Raw genomic sequence first — 17,239 nt, forward strand, 5'->3', positions numbered from 1 at the left:
GAGAGAGAGAGAGAGAGAGAGATGAAAGTTGCGTGTGTGAACCTGCGTCTGCACGTCTCTCTCTACAAGCAATGAGGCTTGTAATGAGGCTCTACAAGCAATGAGGTTATGTTCTTCAAAAACAGCGATTTTACCCCCTCATTGCAGAGAAATATAACGTTGCGAGTACCTAGCATATGTCGAAGCTATTTTACTAATAAAAGTTTCCGTGCTGTGTTGTCATTGTCGTGTGCAATTATGTGTGTGTGCATGCGTCTATGAAAGCAGCGTAGCCTACTGCATATAGTTTTAGTTTAGCTATAAACCCGAGCCCGACCCGAACCCGAAGCTATTCATTAAACATTAACCCGAACCTGACCCGAAACCCGAAAGTATTTCGGGACCCGTCGGGCTCGGGTCGGGTAGCAGACCTCTACTCTCCGACAGTGTACGCATATAGCAAAATGAGTTCTCTTTCACTGCTGATTGCGTTTCAGCAGCTTAAAATCACTTGTTTTTAAACCGCAGTAGGGCTGTCGCGATTCGTCTATTTTATTCGACTATTCGATTTTTAAAAATCCTCAACTTCATTTTGTTGCGTCGACTAACCGGCAAAATACCGGAAGTGGCGCATTTCACGGACGAGAATCCATAAAACATTATTAGACTGTTTTCCAAGGCTGCATGATATATTAAGCCCGTTTAGGGGAGGGGCGAGGTTGTGGTTGGAACGCTTGGTTGAGTGAGTGCATGAGACGAGACGACGACGAAGAAGTGCTGCTGCAGAGTTAGTGCATCAGAGAAAACGAAGAAGAAGAGCTGCTCTGCTGTAGCGTCAAATTTTTGGCATGTCTAGAACAGCGGTTCTCAATTCCAGTCCTCGCGTACCCCCGCTCTGCACATTTTGTATGTTTCTCTTATTGCTTCATACGTTTGTTATATTTGACTGTAAGCGCCCTGCGAAGTGGACATTACCGGATATTCCTCCATGATTCCAGTTTGAAGGGAGCGTATATGTTACATACAAAGGGCATTTAAGTGTGCGAGAAGTGAATTTAAATTGTATTTATTTACAGAGGTATATTATGTCCCACTTCACGCTTCTCTAGTAAGTTTCGTTTGTGTGTGAAGACGCTGCAGGCAGCGGCGCAGCCGAGAGCATGTTCTAGTACACCCCCAAAACAAAATCAAGACTTTGTAAAAGAGCATAATAGGACCCCTTTAAGTAATTCTAAAAGCTATTGTTCACTTACATCTATTTTTATTACTACAAAAAATTAATTATAATTATAGGGCCCTATGAAACCCATTTTTTTTCATTTTCATTTTACATACTCTGTTTTAATGGTTAAATAAAATTAGTAAGTTTTATCTTTACCAAATTCTGTTTTCCATTATTTTCTGGATTCCATTTTAATGGTTCCATTAAATTTTAATAATCAAAAGCATCTCCAATTAATTGATTTTATTTAAAAAAAAAAAAAATCTTTTTTTTTTTCTTATTTTTTTCAGAAATACTGCACATTTACATTTTTCTCCTAAATAAATTCTGGTAAATAACATTTCTGGTAAATACTCCTTTAAAAAGTGTTTTTTGATTATAATTTTATTATTAGTAGACTAGAACATGTGGATATGTTGTCATTCTTACACTATAATACTGAACTTTGATTTCAGTGACTTGGACTATGAGATGGACACTTGCTTCTTGCACTCTATGTTGCACTTTACTTTTGCTTTAAAAAAGGATTTCATAGAAATTTGGATTTCATTTGGTTTAATAAAATATTCTTAAGTAAAATTGTAGTTTTTTTGTGGGAAATTAATAGTTTAGATTAATCGATTAAGTGATAAATTAGTCGATAGATTAATCGAAATAAAAATAGTCATTAGTGGCAGCCCTAAACCGCAGTGCTTAAAAACACATACAAACAATACGTTTTCGTGACCACATAGCACAGCAACGTCATGTGAGCATGTAACCGCGATAAGAGACGATAGCCCAAAATCTCTACCGGTTGACAAATTTCTACCGGTTAATCGTGTCTAGTCTACTGGTATATCGCCCACCCCTAGTGTTGTGTATTGTTTAAAGGGTGTTTTGGGTGGTTATTTGGGTGTTCTGGTTTTGCTAAGGCGTTCTGAGTGGTTACTAGATGGTTGCTAGGGTGTTGTGGATGGTTACAGGTGGTTACTAGGGTGTTCTGGGTGCCTATAATGTGTTCTGGGTGGTTTACAGAGTGTGGGTGCTTATTTTATTTACTACGCACATGCTAAAGTTTTCTGGGTGGTTACTAAGTGGTTTTTAGGGTGTTCTTGGTGGTTTCTGTGGTGTTGTGAATACTTTATTGTGTGTTCTTGGTGGTTACTAGGTGGTTGTTAGGGTGTTGTGTTGTGGTTTATTGGATTTTCTGGGTGGCTACTACAGTATGTGGTTTTTAGGGTGTTCTAGGTGATTACTAGTGGTTGCTATACACCTGCAAAGATTTTCTGTGTAGTTATTAGGTAGTTGGTAGGGTGTTCTGGGTGGTTACTAGGTTGCTGCTAGTTTAGTCTGGGTGGCCTCTAGGGTGTTCAGGTTGGTTTATAAAGTATTCTGGATGTTACTAGGGTGTTCTGGGTGGTTACTAGGTGGTTGCAATGCATCTGCTTCGGAATGGAACAGTTAAGCAAAGACAACCGTTTGGCCCGATAGTGGAAAAACGGCTATATCCTTGGTTGTTGCTAGACTGTTCTGGGTGATTACTTTTTTTTTTACCATAGATATATATAGGTAGATTCCACATTTGACCAACGTATTGTCACTCACAGTAAAAACATATGAGTTCAAGATGCCACAACTTTGTGCAGCCTCTGGTTGTGAAAACTGCTGAAATTTTAAGTCCCAAAGAAAATATATAAGATAATCTTTGACAGGTGAGAATGTGTTGGTTTGTGTTTTTAACATGTATGTATTAACTCAATATCACAGGTTTTTAAACTATGGTAACTTTTTAATGTCGTGTTAGCTAGCACCTTCATCTTGTGTTAGTTTAGCAAAATCAACTGCTGAAGCCGATATAGATATTCAAGCATGCGAATAACTACTGTTGCAGGCACACAGTCAACTTACTCTCGATTGTTCATGAATCAGCTGTACTGTTCCAGTATGGCAGATGGTGTACATACAGCAGCCTATAGAAACAGCAGCTAATAAGGCATCTACGTATACATATCTTTGGATTCTTACTAGCCAAAAAGCTAGGAAATAATATAGGGCTGAACCGATTGGTCGACATTATTACAGCATCAACAATAAAAAATAGTCATTTGATCTCATATGACTTAATGTAAGAATCAGATTCAGAATGATGATCAGAACATTGAATAGATTGCTTCCATCAACACATCCAAAGCTTGCACGGTCCTATACTACTTCCTGTATCTGTTGCACAAAAGATGTGGGGCTAGTTACCTAATTCTGAGGGTCAGGGGTTTGTTCAAATCACAAAGTATGAGTACCACTTAATAATAAAAAAAAAACGTTCTGAGTGAGCTAGTATGGTGCAGCAATAGTTCAGTGTGAAATGGGAGCAGAGTCCATCCTACTGCCGCCGAAGGGAGAAGAGCTTATCAAGTGGAAACAGTGCTCCAGTGGGGGTGGTGTGAGTGTGTGTGTTTGTCTGTGTTTGTGTGTGTCTGTGTGCGTGATACAGAGAGATTTCCCACTCATGGTGAGGAAACCCTGTGTTGACAATATGCCAGCAGTGCTGTGTGGGTGTGTTTGTGTGTCACTTTGTGTGTGTGTTTCACACTCCAAAAATGCTTCATTTGAGGGCATGCCAGAGCCGCTCAGTGAACATATAAAGACATTAAACGTTTTTATGATCTCATATCTCCTCGGTATGGCCCGTCCAAGTACCACTGCTGTTTCACGAGGATCAAAAGAGAATACGTGACTAATCATGGTAGTTATTAAGCTCATCTTCCCTGTCTTTTCACCACGGCCAGCTTTGATCTATCTAGATCTACCTGTGGGTAATGGGTTTAGTAAGCCGTGTCATATAGATAAGCTTTGTCTCCTGTTCTCCGTGCAGCTGGACAATGTGGACGAGCAGGCGGCGCAGATTCGCAGAGAGCTGGACGGGCGACTGCAGCTGGCTGAGAAAATAGCCAGAGTAAGAAACCTTCACCTGTTTCTGTCTTTATGGTAAAAACATCTAAACATTGCTGTTAAAAAATAGGATCAGATATGACAAGTTTGTTTTTCTTACAGATTTAAATGTGGACTAAGTGTATAACTTTTGTTTGTGTGCGTCCATATGAGTACACGTCAGTGTTTCCTTCACACATGACTCACAGACAAATGACTCGTATGAATCAGTTCTTTTTTGATGAGTTCGTTAAAAAGATTCACAAAAGTCTAGAACTTAGAATTAACAGTTTAGAATCAGACTTCGATCCATTACGGTGTAAATAATATACAATAACAACAACAAAAAACAAATTACAATATTTTGCATATATATATATATATATATATATATATATATATATGTTAAAATAATATTATTAGTTACACTAGTTTTAGCATATTGTGGACTAAGTCAGTGAATCATTCAGAGCCACAGAATAAATAATAAAAAAAATTATACAATAAATAAATAAGAATAAAAATAAATATAATAAAAAACACTAATTATTTTGCAAAAAATATTGTTGGCTTGGCTATTTTTAGCATATTGTGTACTAAGTCAGTCATATTGTGGACTCATTCAGAACCATTAAATAAACTTGAAAAACTGTATACATAAAACTGAGTAAGAACACTAGTAAATACGAATAAAAAATAAAATAAATAAAAAAATTGCACTGTGGACTTAAAGAAAATAAAATTGCAAAAATAGGCTATTTTTTGTGTATTGTTGATTAATCAGTCATATTGCATGAGTAAATAATATATAAAAAGAATATCATATAAACAATAAAAAAAATATTTAAAAAAACACATTTTCCCACATAAAATATAAATTTTAGTATTAATATATGTCAAAAATGTAATACATTTTTGACTAACTGTAAGGTTGAATCAACTGTACATGTACCTGAAAGTCACAGTGTTCATCCTGTTTCCTGCTGCATCTGATAGGAGAGGAAGTTTCCAAAGTTTATTTCCAAAGACATGGAGATGATGTACGTGGAGGAGCTCAGGTCATCCGTTAACCTGCTGATGGCTAACCTGGAGAGCCAGCCTGTGGCCAAAGACTTCAAGCCCAAAATCAAGCCCAAACTCACACCCATGAACAGCTTCCTGGACATCGGCGATGAGAACGACTTGCCTCTCTCCAAATCTGATGTAGTGCTGACGTTTTCTCTGGAGGTAGATATTTAGAAAGATGCCATCTTTGCTTTACAGTTCACCATAACCTTGATGGTTGTGATGGATTTCATTTTGCGTGCAGTCTTACAAGCGTCACAGCTACAAAGCATTTGAATGGTTGAATAAAAAAAACGTAATTCAGATTTTCAAAATTACATTTTATTTTGTAATAGATTAGTCATTGGGCTGTTTAAACAGCTAGTTGTCAAAAAGCACTTCCACAAAAATAAGAAATCTAAATTGTCGTTCTTTGGATGCTTTTCAAATGTCATGTGAAGTTTAATCATGTGGTCTTGTGCCTTTTGCTCAGATTGTGATCATTGAGGTGAAGGGGCTGAAATCCGTTGCTCCTAACCGGATCGTGTACTGCACCATGGAGGTGGAGGGAGGAGAGAAGCTCCAGACGGATCAAGCCGAGGCCTCCAGACCACAGTGAGTATAGTGATCACAACGATACGAATAAGAGCCCTTAACATGATATATACTGGTGTTATATACACACACTACCGTTCAAAAAGGTTGGGACCAGTAAGATTTTATTTAATAATACTTTTATTCAGCAAGGACACATTAAATTGATCAAATGTGACAGAATAGACTTATAATGTTATTATATATTATGATATTTATAATTATAATATATTATATATTATATGATATGTTATCAAATTCTATTTCAAATAAATGCTGTTCTTGTGAACTTTCCATTCATCAAAGAATTATGAAAGAAAAAAAATATATAATGGTTTTCACAAAAATATTTTCAACAGTAGCAAATCAGGATATTTGAATGATTTCTGAAGGATCATGTGACACTGATGACTGGAGTAATGATGCTGAAAACTCAGCTTCACAGAAATAAATTACATTTGACACTATATTCATATAGAAAATTAGTCATTTCAAATTGTAATAATATTTCATAATATATTCGTTTTTTGTACTATATTTTTGATCAAGTAAATGTCTTAAAAAAAAAAAAATCTTACCAACCTGAGACTTTCAAAACTTCAAACTTTTTAAATTAGGGTAAACTGGAAGTTAAAGTTAGCAAATCCAAAGGTCAATCCTCAAACAGGGTCATGCAAGGTCAAAAAAAGAGTCAAAAATCCAATATCATATCCAGTATTATACCATAAATGAAAAATAAAGATCAAAAACAAGACTACATGAAGATGGACAGCTTTATATCTCACAGTGGCATAGTTGTGGCATTATTTCTGATAACTGTATTTTTAAATCTTGTAAATGTCACAATGTGAGATGTATTTCTTTATTTCTTATTTTATTTATTAACTTTATCTCACCATTAACTGTTTTATTTTTGCTCTGAAGTGGAAAAAGGGTGAAACCACACATTAGAGTCTAGTAAAGGCTCTCCCTGGTGAAATTGTTTAATAGATCACATCTTTATATAGAATATTTTTTTTCTACAAAATGTTCCTACATTTCTTAAAAATAGCATATATGTGAATGTCACTGTAGGTTAACAGCATGTTCAGTTATGTTTTTAATTAAAAGCATTTCCTATACAGTAATATTTTTTATTTAGATATGTACGCAACGTGCCAATCTCTTTAACTTTTTTAAGGTCACTACTCTATTTTAATCTGTTGGGAACAACTCACACTTGCTTTTTATCTTCAGACCTTGAGCATGAATTCGCTCTTATCTCATCAGCTCCCCATTAGCGTAGTGACTTGTTTTGACACTGCAGACACATTGAAAATATGCCAGCTGTGAAGTGCAAATGTGGCTGAACCCAGAATGACACTCTATATGTGTGAGACAGAAAAATGTGAAGCGGTCATCATTGGCTGCAGTGTGTTTTGTAATGTTAAATGAATCTCAGGGTCTCTTTGAGTCCATAGCGTATCTGCACTAATGATGCATCTGACCTGAACTCACTAGCGTGTCAAAGTTATAATATTTATTAAGTAGACAGTGAGCTCGGAAACGTAATAATTGGAATTGCAGTCATCTAGAATCGCGTTTGTGGAGGTTTTCTGCTCGTGTTGATTAGGAATGTGTCTCGTGTTCCCTACTTAACTATGGATGCAGTCACATTAGAGAAATTTCAGCAAAGTTGCAAACCAAGCAGCTTTCTGTTGGTCAACACAGCAAATTAGCGAAATCTACTTGAACCCAAAATCTGCAGAATTCCTGATCGCATGGATTCCTATTAAAATGACTAGATTTTGACTGCAAATGTTCGTAGAACTATCCAAAAAATCATGCACCTTATGCATTTGGACTCTATCAAAAGCCTTGATCCACTAAAGATTGGGACACTGACGACTCGTATACCTGCAACACGAATCTTCGTTTTAGCTGTTAAAAATTTCTATGCTATTACAAAATATGCATGTATTGCATGTTTTCAGTAGTTTTTATAAAGTTTGCAACATTTTTTCCTTCAATGCACGTTAGAGATGACAGATCACTAGAGACAAAATCATTTTTAAAGACGAATGAGGCTTTGTCTTCATACATCTGCATTTGCACTCATCCTCACGACACTTAATAAGATTGAAAAACATTTCCGCTAGTGGATATAGTTGATGTTTACTGTTTAAGGTGCATTCTGGGAATTAGTAGGAAACAAATAATTCTGACCATTGGACAGCCCTAGAAATTGTAGACTCCCTCGCCAGTGTACTAACTAACAAGGAGCTGAATGAGACACAACCTAGAAGAAACTGGATTGTATATGATTTATGTAACATTGTTTACCTGAGCATGGATTAGTTATTCCAGTCAACACATAGACAATTAATACTTCTCACTCACGTTTTTGGATTTCATCGTATTGGTTTTAGTTGATTCGGTTTTATATTTGTTGTTTGTGGAGTAGTTGTGAAGTTATGGGATATTTATAGAAGCAGTTGTTTTCAATAGCTGCACTTTGATTGCTGACTTGAACTGATTGCTACTTTGACCAGGTAAATGCAGGATTCTGTCTCTTTTTCTCAGAGAGCTCCTGAATCAATCTTACCTCCAACAGTTTCAGTATAGGCACCTTGTGGACTGGATTGTTTTTGTGAAAGTTACAGTATGATTTCATTGTACACAAACAGATGATAGTACTCAAAGATCAGGGACAATTTGCTTCCTCCTGTTATGGCCTCTGTAATACATTTCTTAACTACAACCTTGCATGGTATTGGCAACTTTGTATTGTGCACTTATATTAAGGATGCCAATTGTTGTGGGTTTTTTCCCTCTTATATTACATTTCTAAAACAGCTATTATTCCCATTTTTCTCCAGCAGACACTCGAGATTGAAATGTCACTTGTAATCTCGTCAAGGTGAATCAGTGGCGTGTGAAATGATTTCAGTGTATTTATTGTGCCGTCACCTGCTGGAAATCATGTGGTTCAATCCGATAACGCTCACATTTGACCTCACAGTATGATGTTAATTAGCACAGAGGAACCAGATCTTGCGGATCCCAAGATTCGTGCATGTGACCATTTTTGTTAAAGGGGCCTATCATGAAAAACATACTATACAATACAAATATTGACAAAAATTATAAAGGAGGTAAAATATCATTTATTTATTTATTTTTATATGACCACTTCTTCAATGTAATGAGTATTGCAAGTGAAAACTCCTATCGAATATATGTCAGACATACGTGATTGCATTATTTTAGAATTAAATTAAAATTACGCTTTAATCTGGCCAGTGATGTCATTTCCTGGAAATGTGGTTACAGAGAAGGCAGCAAAGCATTATAGTAAGGCGTTAGACATTTTTTATAAGTCTTTTAGTGGCTTTGTGCACATTACCTGCAAATGAAAGCGTAATGAAACCCATTTCCTTTAAGGTGTTTATACTTGTATTTTTTTTTTAATACTTTGAATGCTGCTTCGTTTTTCCTTGCAGAAGTACTCTTAGATGAAATAAAATAATTCCCAAATAATGTCAGTGCCTGGTTCTGTCGACATGAACATGTTGCAAACAAATGTGAGTAAATTTAGAAAATCCTTTTAAATGTGAATAAGATCATCATTGAACTGATTTTTATTAGATGCTAAGCTCTGTTGTTTTGTTGCCTTGGTAACAGTTTGCTTAATAAATAGTCCTCCCTACTTGTTTTGGGGGGTTCGGACAGCCTCTAGGTGGTGAGAGGTCAGTTTTATCCCAGTAACATCCACAGACCTCCCAAAATATCCATCCACTGGTGAAGCTCCCCCAAGGCAGCTTTGGGCTCTAGACAATGTCAGTCAGAGTGAAGACTGAAGGATCTTTTCTGGCTGTGTCATTGGCTACAGCTGTAGCTGAAATTCAGTGTTGGGTAGGGTTGCACCAGCCGTTCATAAGTAAGTCGTTCTTAATTTAATTGGGACGTGAAGTTCACACCTAGGGGCTTAGTAGCTACTAGCTTGTTTGTTACTAACTGTGTACTTAATTTGGTTGCACTGTTAGTTCTTAAGGCAGAGTGTAACATGAAGGTTGTAACCTCTCCATAAATATCTTCAATACCCTCAATGCTGTTGTTGTGTGTCTCATGTAACTAATGGTAAAAATACGTTTCCATTGAAATATAATACTTGGCTAATCATGAAAAAATGTAATAGGTATTTTTATATGTAAGTGACATTCAGAAACCCAATTTTAAATGATTAAGGAGCAATAAAAAAGCAGCAAAAAAGAAAACAAAAGAAATGGCATTTATTTTTTAGGATTGATGTTATTTGGCATGCACAACACAGAGCGATGCACACAAGAGGTGTGCTGTTTAGATCGGGTTTGTGTTGAAGATCCGCAAGTCATTTGTTCACGTAATGTTCTCTCTCTTGAAATGTAAACAAGTGTAAATGTCAACATTATCATATGTCTAAAGTTTGTCAGGTGAAACATGAGCTTATTGATGCAATTCAGTCAATCTGCTGTTTTATTCAATTTATTCCGATGCTCATGGTCTGAGGCTTCTGTTAACATTTATATGTTTTTTGGTTATATTTAGAGTTGTTTCAACTAAGTTTAAAGTGTTATGAAACCCCTGTTTCAGCACTGGTCTTTCACACTTTAGAATTGAAAAAGACTCCAGAAACGGGCGTGCAAAGCTGTGGAAAGGGAGTGTAGAGGGTGGGAAGAGGGGAGAAAACAACCAATGAAACACAGACCTACAACACACATTATACAGACAAATGAATATTAAAATATGAGCAGAGAACGAGAGAAAATAAACAACAACGGAGATAGGGGCCAACTTGATGTATTTTAAAAATATAATAATAATGACAACTAACTCTCAAGAAATCTTATCATTAGAGACTACTAACAACTCATGAACAAATCAAATAGAAATGTTTTGATTAATTATTTAAAAATGAGCAAATCAGCAGAGATATTGCTCTATATGAAAAATAAAGAAGGAACATTTAAAAGTTGTAATATTTTCACATTTACCAGTACTAAAGTGTCTGAACAAATGACACACATCAGTTTAAAACAGAAAGAAAAAAGGCATAGTTAATTTTTTTTTTTTTTTTGTACTCTTCTTTGGATTTTCAGTCTATATCATTATTTGCTGTGTATCACAATAATCTGTTGTGTCATCGCGTTCATGATCTGACATACCGCTGTATCAGTGCCCTTATTTATGCATATTTCATTTGAAGAAGACATGATACGTACGCATACACGGTGCTGGTTCATGTTTGGAGCACAAGAGAAGATGAAATATGTTCACGGTCATGTTTACAGTGGTGAACTGACAGCACGGAAGCTCTTTCATGAGATTTGATATTCTCTGCTGTAATACGACCTCATGCATAATACAGCACAGTGATTGGATTATTAGAGTAAGTTCTCATGAATAATACTGAGAAAAGCTCTGAAAACTGATGACGTAGATTCGTACTCTCCAGCCACACAGCCAATCACCACTCCAAATTCATGCATATACATCACTTTTCGTGAAGTTGGTTCAACCGGAAGGACGAAATGGCTCCAAAAAAATGAAAACAATTTTCAACTCAGTTTTTGTGGTGTATTCCGCAATGACGGCACTAGTCGGAGCCTGTCACCTGCTATTTGGCCGATTGTGCATGTTGAATTGCGTCGGGCAGTCGGTGAAATAGATCACTCTGATTGGCTGTTCAGCTTAACGAACCAGTTAATGAAAAAAAACTCGAGAAAAGCATTTGAAAGCGAGTAAATGACAAAGTAAAGAGGACACACACAGAGAAAGCTGTTCAAGTTTTACATCATCTTACCTGAGCATCTAAAGGCTGAAATACACGGCACAATTTTTGCCCCTATTTTCCCACGATTTACAGTTTGGATAAGACGACGCTAGTTGCCGAAAATCAGAGCCAGTCTGCCGATTTGAGTTGATAGATTTAAAGGGGTCATATGATGCGATTTCAAGTGTCCTTTCTCTTTGGAGTGTTACAAGCTGTTCGTGAATAGATAAGATCCCTGAAGTTGCAAAGACTAAAGTCCCAGAGTATGATGGTCACGGACTCTGATTTTTTTTTTTAGCTTCAGACGATAATTCAATACAGTCGGAGGATATCAAACATGTTTGATATTTTGAGCCGATTTTAGAACACACATTGTTTTCATTTGTCACACGTCTCCTAGCAACAAGATGCACGTTTCTGCGTGACTTTGTTGTGATCGGAACAACTTGAAGGTCTGGTAGTGTGTGATCCTCTTTCATTTAGTGTATGATGGACAGTTTTACCTCTGTGACTGTTAAAGTGCCCCTATGGACCCTTTTCACAAGACTCTGATGACACTTTTAACGGTCATCAGCATCGTAAATCCTCAAGTTTTTCATATTTGTATTTATTTTTAAATGTATGTACATTTATAACACTATTCTTTGTATTATATCACCTTTGCATCAAATTACAAAAAAAAAAGTTAACGCTAATGCGAGGGTGTTTCTAATGCAGCGTCTATGGGAGGGACGGTAAATTTGACATTGTTCTCTCTTCTGACTGCCGTTATCAGTCTCTCTCAATTTTGTTGTTTTATTGAAAGTCACGAAAACACTATCGTAAAAGTTTTTTTTTTTTGCTATTTGAGCAAATGGAAATGCAAAAAATATATTTGTGGTACTCTCCCATTCACTGCTCTTCAAGTTAACCCAACTATGACGACTTCCGCTGCTGAGAAACCCGGAAATGTGAAAAAGGTCCATTATGCCATTTTGAAAATTGCCTATCATGCAGTTTGTAGCTGTATGTGAATGTAAATGATCTGCAAAGTTGTAAAGCCGAAAGTGCACGATAAATAAAGTTATTGTCTCCCAAATGAAAGAATCGACTCTAAACAGCATAAACGAGTCGTTAGTAATTTGAATCCCACTTCTGTGACAGCTACAGGGCATGAGGTAACACATTTGCATAATGCCCACCTATGTTCTGCTTTGGCCGGCCGCAAACAACTTGACCCGCCCTCAAACACTAGCTTTTTCGTGTGGTAAACATCATGTGAAGACACTGTGTCCTACGCTGTGAAAGTAAATTCATTTTATTTTCACTTCCAAAGGATTAGGCTGCAAGAATAGTTAAAATTATTTTTTTCCACTGTACCACAGCAGTACATCCCCAATCTTTTTTTTGTGTTCTCGGGGAGTTCAACGCGGGATACACAAAACGCTTGCTCTTGAAAGATAGTAAGAAATGGTAAGAAAGTCCTGCTTTGTTTGCGGTTTGTAGTTCCGCAGTCCTGATTTCGGTTTCTCTTTTTGAATAACGAATATAGACTATTGCCACCTGCTGCTATAGACAGGTATTTCCTCTCATGCAGGTGCAAAACGCGTTTTGCCTCTAGTCTTTGCAGTGTGTTCAAGCGTGAATTTTTAGCCCAGGCACATGTCGGCTGTCGGCTTTCGTCACCACTAGTTCTTTGCCAGTTTGGTGTGTCGACCTCAAGGGATCAAGGTTTGGCTGGTTACCATGAGTCCCCCTGCTGGTAGATCCTGTAACTATGGCTGCAAAGAGCATCTTTCTCCATCGACGTCTTGTATTCTGACTAAAGCCCATTGACATAAATGGGAATGCTATCGGATCTTCAGATATTGCACATCTCCTTGGTAACATCATAAGGCTGATGGACACCTAGCCAGGATTCACACAGAGGCTCAGACACCAAAGAAGGTATAACCAGACAGTGATTCAGCATTGTGACTCTGTTAAAAGATGTGCGAGTGTTCTGTGTGCTGAATCAGGATTAAGGAATTTATTGATTAAATTGATTCAAGAGATTCATTGGTTCCAGCTTTTGTTCTGCTGAAGCATGTACCTTCTTCATCAGTTTGTACAGATCTCATATGTTATCAGCTCAACCAAGTGTACATACTGTACAGTTACCTCGTTTTAGTGCTTATACTATAGAGGAAACATGCTTGGCTTGCCATATGACATTCAAAACACTGTCTGGGGGGTTTATTGCTTTTGAAAGCAGAAGAACTGAATTAGATGTGGGAGCCGACTCCTACAGTCAATTTGCCACAAGCAACTGTTGGCCCGCTTGAGAGAGAGAGAGTTAGTTTGATTATGTTGCTGTGTTTACTCAGCTATATATGAAGCTCACACATAGACGTACACTGACAGACTGATATACAAGCATGCTATACATAAAATCGACTCAGTCATGCTTTACCAACTTCCCTGACAGACTTGCTTTTAGAGTCAATATTTGTTTTTTAGTCATGTTTTCTAGGTCAAAAATTGACTTTTGTGTCTAATTTTGGAGTCAGAATTTGTTTTGTTTTTTTACTCAAGTTGTGTTTTTACATCTTTTTTGGGTGGAGGGGAGTAAAAATTTGTTGTTTTTTTGTCTTGCTTTTGGAGTCAGAGTTGAGTTTTAAGCCTTGTTTTTGAAGTCAGGTCATGTTTTTAGTTTTGCTTTGTATTCAATTCTTGTTTTTTTTTGTTGTTGTTGTTGTTTTTTAGTCAGAATATGTTTTTATGTCCTTGAAGTGCTTTTAGAGTCAAGTCATGTTTTAAAGGCTTGTTTTTGAAGTCAAGCTGTGTTTTAGCTCATGCTTTTAGAGTGAAGCTTTTCTTTTGAAGTCAAAATTGTTTTTTTATGTCTTTTGTCTTAAGGTCAAGTCAAGTTTTAAGTCTTGTGTTTGGAGTCATGTCTTGTTTTTTGGAGTAAAATTTTTTTTGGTCTTGTTTTTGGAGTCAAGTCATGTTTTATTGGCTTGTTTTTGAACCAAAACTGAATTCTTGTTTGGAGTCAAAATTAGTTTTTATGTTTTACTTTTGGAGCCTTTTTTTTTTTTTTTTGAGTCATATACTGTAACTTTTGGAGAAAAGACTAATTTTCTTGCTTTAAGAGTAAGGCTTCAAACTTCAGCCCACCCCTCAAGTAATTACATAGGCTATAGATTAATTTTGAGACGGAATATAAATATAAAACAAGACGTTTTGTGCGTTTAATTTGAGCTTTATAAATAGTGTTTAATAATACAAAAAAAAATAAAAAAGAACAAACACAAGACAACAAAAGCAAAGTCTTACAAAAGCAAATAGATACTTTACCATCCCACACACTAATTTGATCAAACAAAGACAGGAAATATTCAGCAGGCACTTCATCGTGAGTATGGGGAAGTGGTGAATGCAAAATGAAGTCTCCTATTGTGACGGCTGATTTGTTTTCTTCTGCCACAGGTGGGGCACACAAGGAGATTTCACCACCACACACCCTCTGCCAGCGGTCAAAGTCAAACTCTTCACTGAAAGCACTGGAGTCCTGGCTCTGGAGGACAAAGAGCTGGGAAGGGTGAGATGAGAGTCTGTCCTTTCGTCCACCGCTGAGGTTTACATCAAACCTCCTCTGTGTTCGATCTGCACAATGTGCTCAATTATTAGCTGAAGTTACAGGAACAGATGTTCTGCACACAGTGTGTGAACCTTGATGTGCGTGCACGTGTTTGTATGTGTGCGAGGGGAAAGTGAGCTACAAGCGAGGAAATCTCTAGTCATTAGGGCTCACGCTCCCAGAGTAACAGATGGAGACTCCCCATTAGAGACTCGCACCAAACAGACTGCACCTCCTCCATCTATTTTCTCTTACCGTCTCGCTCTGTTCATCAGTCTAACCCTCTTTTTCTCTTGTCTCCAATCATCTCTTTCACACCTATCTCTCCAGCTGCCCATCCAGGTGTATCGGTCCTAATAATGTGTTTCTCTCTTACTTTCTCTCGTTCTGTCCAGGTGGTCCTTCACCCCACCACAAACGTGCCCAAAGCGGCAGAGTTGCACAAGATGGTAGTGCCTAAGAACAGCCAAGACGTGGATCTGAAAATCAAACTGGTAGTTCGCATGGACAAACCCCCCAACATGAAGCACAGCGGGTACGTCTGTAATGATGCTCACAACCTGACCTCCAGGATGTGAACGTCCTCATGTGTTGTTATATAAGCCATGAGAAAAAAAACAATGCACAAATTAAAACTAGAAATAGAAATTCCATGGATAAATTAGTTTTATTGAATAATATACTGGTCATTTCTCACAGAAATAATCATTTAATTATTATATAAATATAGAATAAATATGTAAGTCTTAAAGTGAACTTGTAATGATGGTAATGGTATGTGTCAGTGTGTGTGTAGATTATATATCAAATTTGGTTAGCATTTGATTTAATGGGTTTTTTTCTTATAAGGAAAAAAAACACCCCATTCAGCAAGAAGTACTGTAAGTTTAAATGAATGAGGTGCATTGGAAAAATTGTGGTTATAGTGCCACCTTGTGTTCATTTATTATTCTTGCGAGTCTCCTCATTTGACACATTACGTTTCCTTGGACTTCCAGGAGCCCCTCAGGAAACACTGGCTCTATATATTACATCTCTTATTTATTTATCAAATATTTTTATGAACAAATAAAAAAAATGACCATTCAAATAAATAGCAGCATTAAATAAAAATTGTATAACAATTTAATTTTATAACAATTTTAAAAAATAAAAAAATTCAATAACAAAAAAAATATATAAAAAATGTATAAAAATCAATAAAATGCTGGTCAAGAATATAGAGTTGGTATTTTCTGGTATTTTCTAAGCAAAATTACAAGAGATGAAAACACATTACAAATTAAATATTGAACATTCAAATAAATAGCAACATTAAAAAACGTTAAATAAAAGTTTGCCAATATTAAACATAAGTAAACAAAAACTTAAGAAAAAAAAAGTGTATTTATTTTTAATTTGCTGTTCAAGAATTCAGTTTTGGTATGTTTAAAAGCAACAAAATTACAAGGGAGTAAAAACACATTACAAATTAAAAAGTAAATAGCGAACATTCAAAAAAAATAGCAAAATTAAAAACATTAAATAAAAATCTGGCACCATTAAACAAGTAAATAAAATATTTAAAAGAAAGCATTATAACATTAGCTTTTTTTTTAATTTGCTGGTAAAGAATTCAGATTTGGTATTTGTTAAAGCAATAAAATAACAAGGGAGGAAAAACGGATTACAGATCCTTCTGACTGTCTGTATTTACTCATCCAGAATGAGCCCTGTCAGTAAATGCCATAGTTCCCAAAAGTGAGTAGCAGCAGTGAAGATGTGCGGGACCAGCTGCTGGGGTGCTTCCCCCAGCGGGGCGGGGTCAGGGGTCACATCACTGCCATCAGCCTGCTAATTACACAGAGGCCCTGTGCGATTCCTCTATAGAGCGGCTCCCTGAGAGTCCTGCTCTAATTGGCAGAAGCCTCTTCAACCTGGAATTACCTTTTTAACGGACCTCACAAGACATTGCAGAGGACCACTTATGCGCTCAGACAGACACAAACTTGCTCAGACCGTTCTCACACAGATGTGCTGAAACATTTATTTATTAGCCCTAAAATAAAAATTCTGTTTTTATTTTCTCACTCTCTTCTGTTTTTGTTTTCCATAAGAC

The 17,239-nt window shown here is 36.6% G+C and overlaps 1 protein-coding gene across 4 annotated transcripts in view; it reads left to right on the forward strand.

Annotated features, from left to right (window-relative positions):
• Nucleotides 1-17,239, forward strand: part of cadps2 (Ca++-dependent secretion activator 2) — a 189,061-nt gene that overhangs the window by 90,524 nt on the left and 81,298 nt on the right. For all 4 annotated transcript variants that reach the window (XM_016499462.1, XM_016499466.1, XM_016499480.1 and 1 more), the window contains exons 4-8: nt 4,056-4,136; nt 5,108-5,338; nt 5,649-5,770; nt 14,991-15,102; nt 15,537-15,676. In XM_016499462.1, the coding sequence (XP_016354948.1) occupies nt 4,056-4,136; nt 5,108-5,338; nt 5,649-5,770; nt 14,991-15,102; nt 15,537-15,676 (686 nt within the window). The remainder of the gene's footprint in view (nt 1-4,055; nt 4,137-5,107; nt 5,339-5,648; nt 5,771-14,990; nt 15,103-15,536; nt 15,677-17,239) is intronic.

The sequence above is a fragment of the Sinocyclocheilus anshuiensis genome, unplaced genomic scaffold, assembly GCF_001515605.1.
Source record: "Sinocyclocheilus anshuiensis isolate Anshui unplaced genomic scaffold, SAMN03320099.WGS_v1.1 scaffold1054, whole genome shotgun sequence".
NCBI lineage: Eukaryota > Metazoa > Chordata > Actinopteri > Cypriniformes > Cyprinidae > Sinocyclocheilus > Sinocyclocheilus anshuiensis.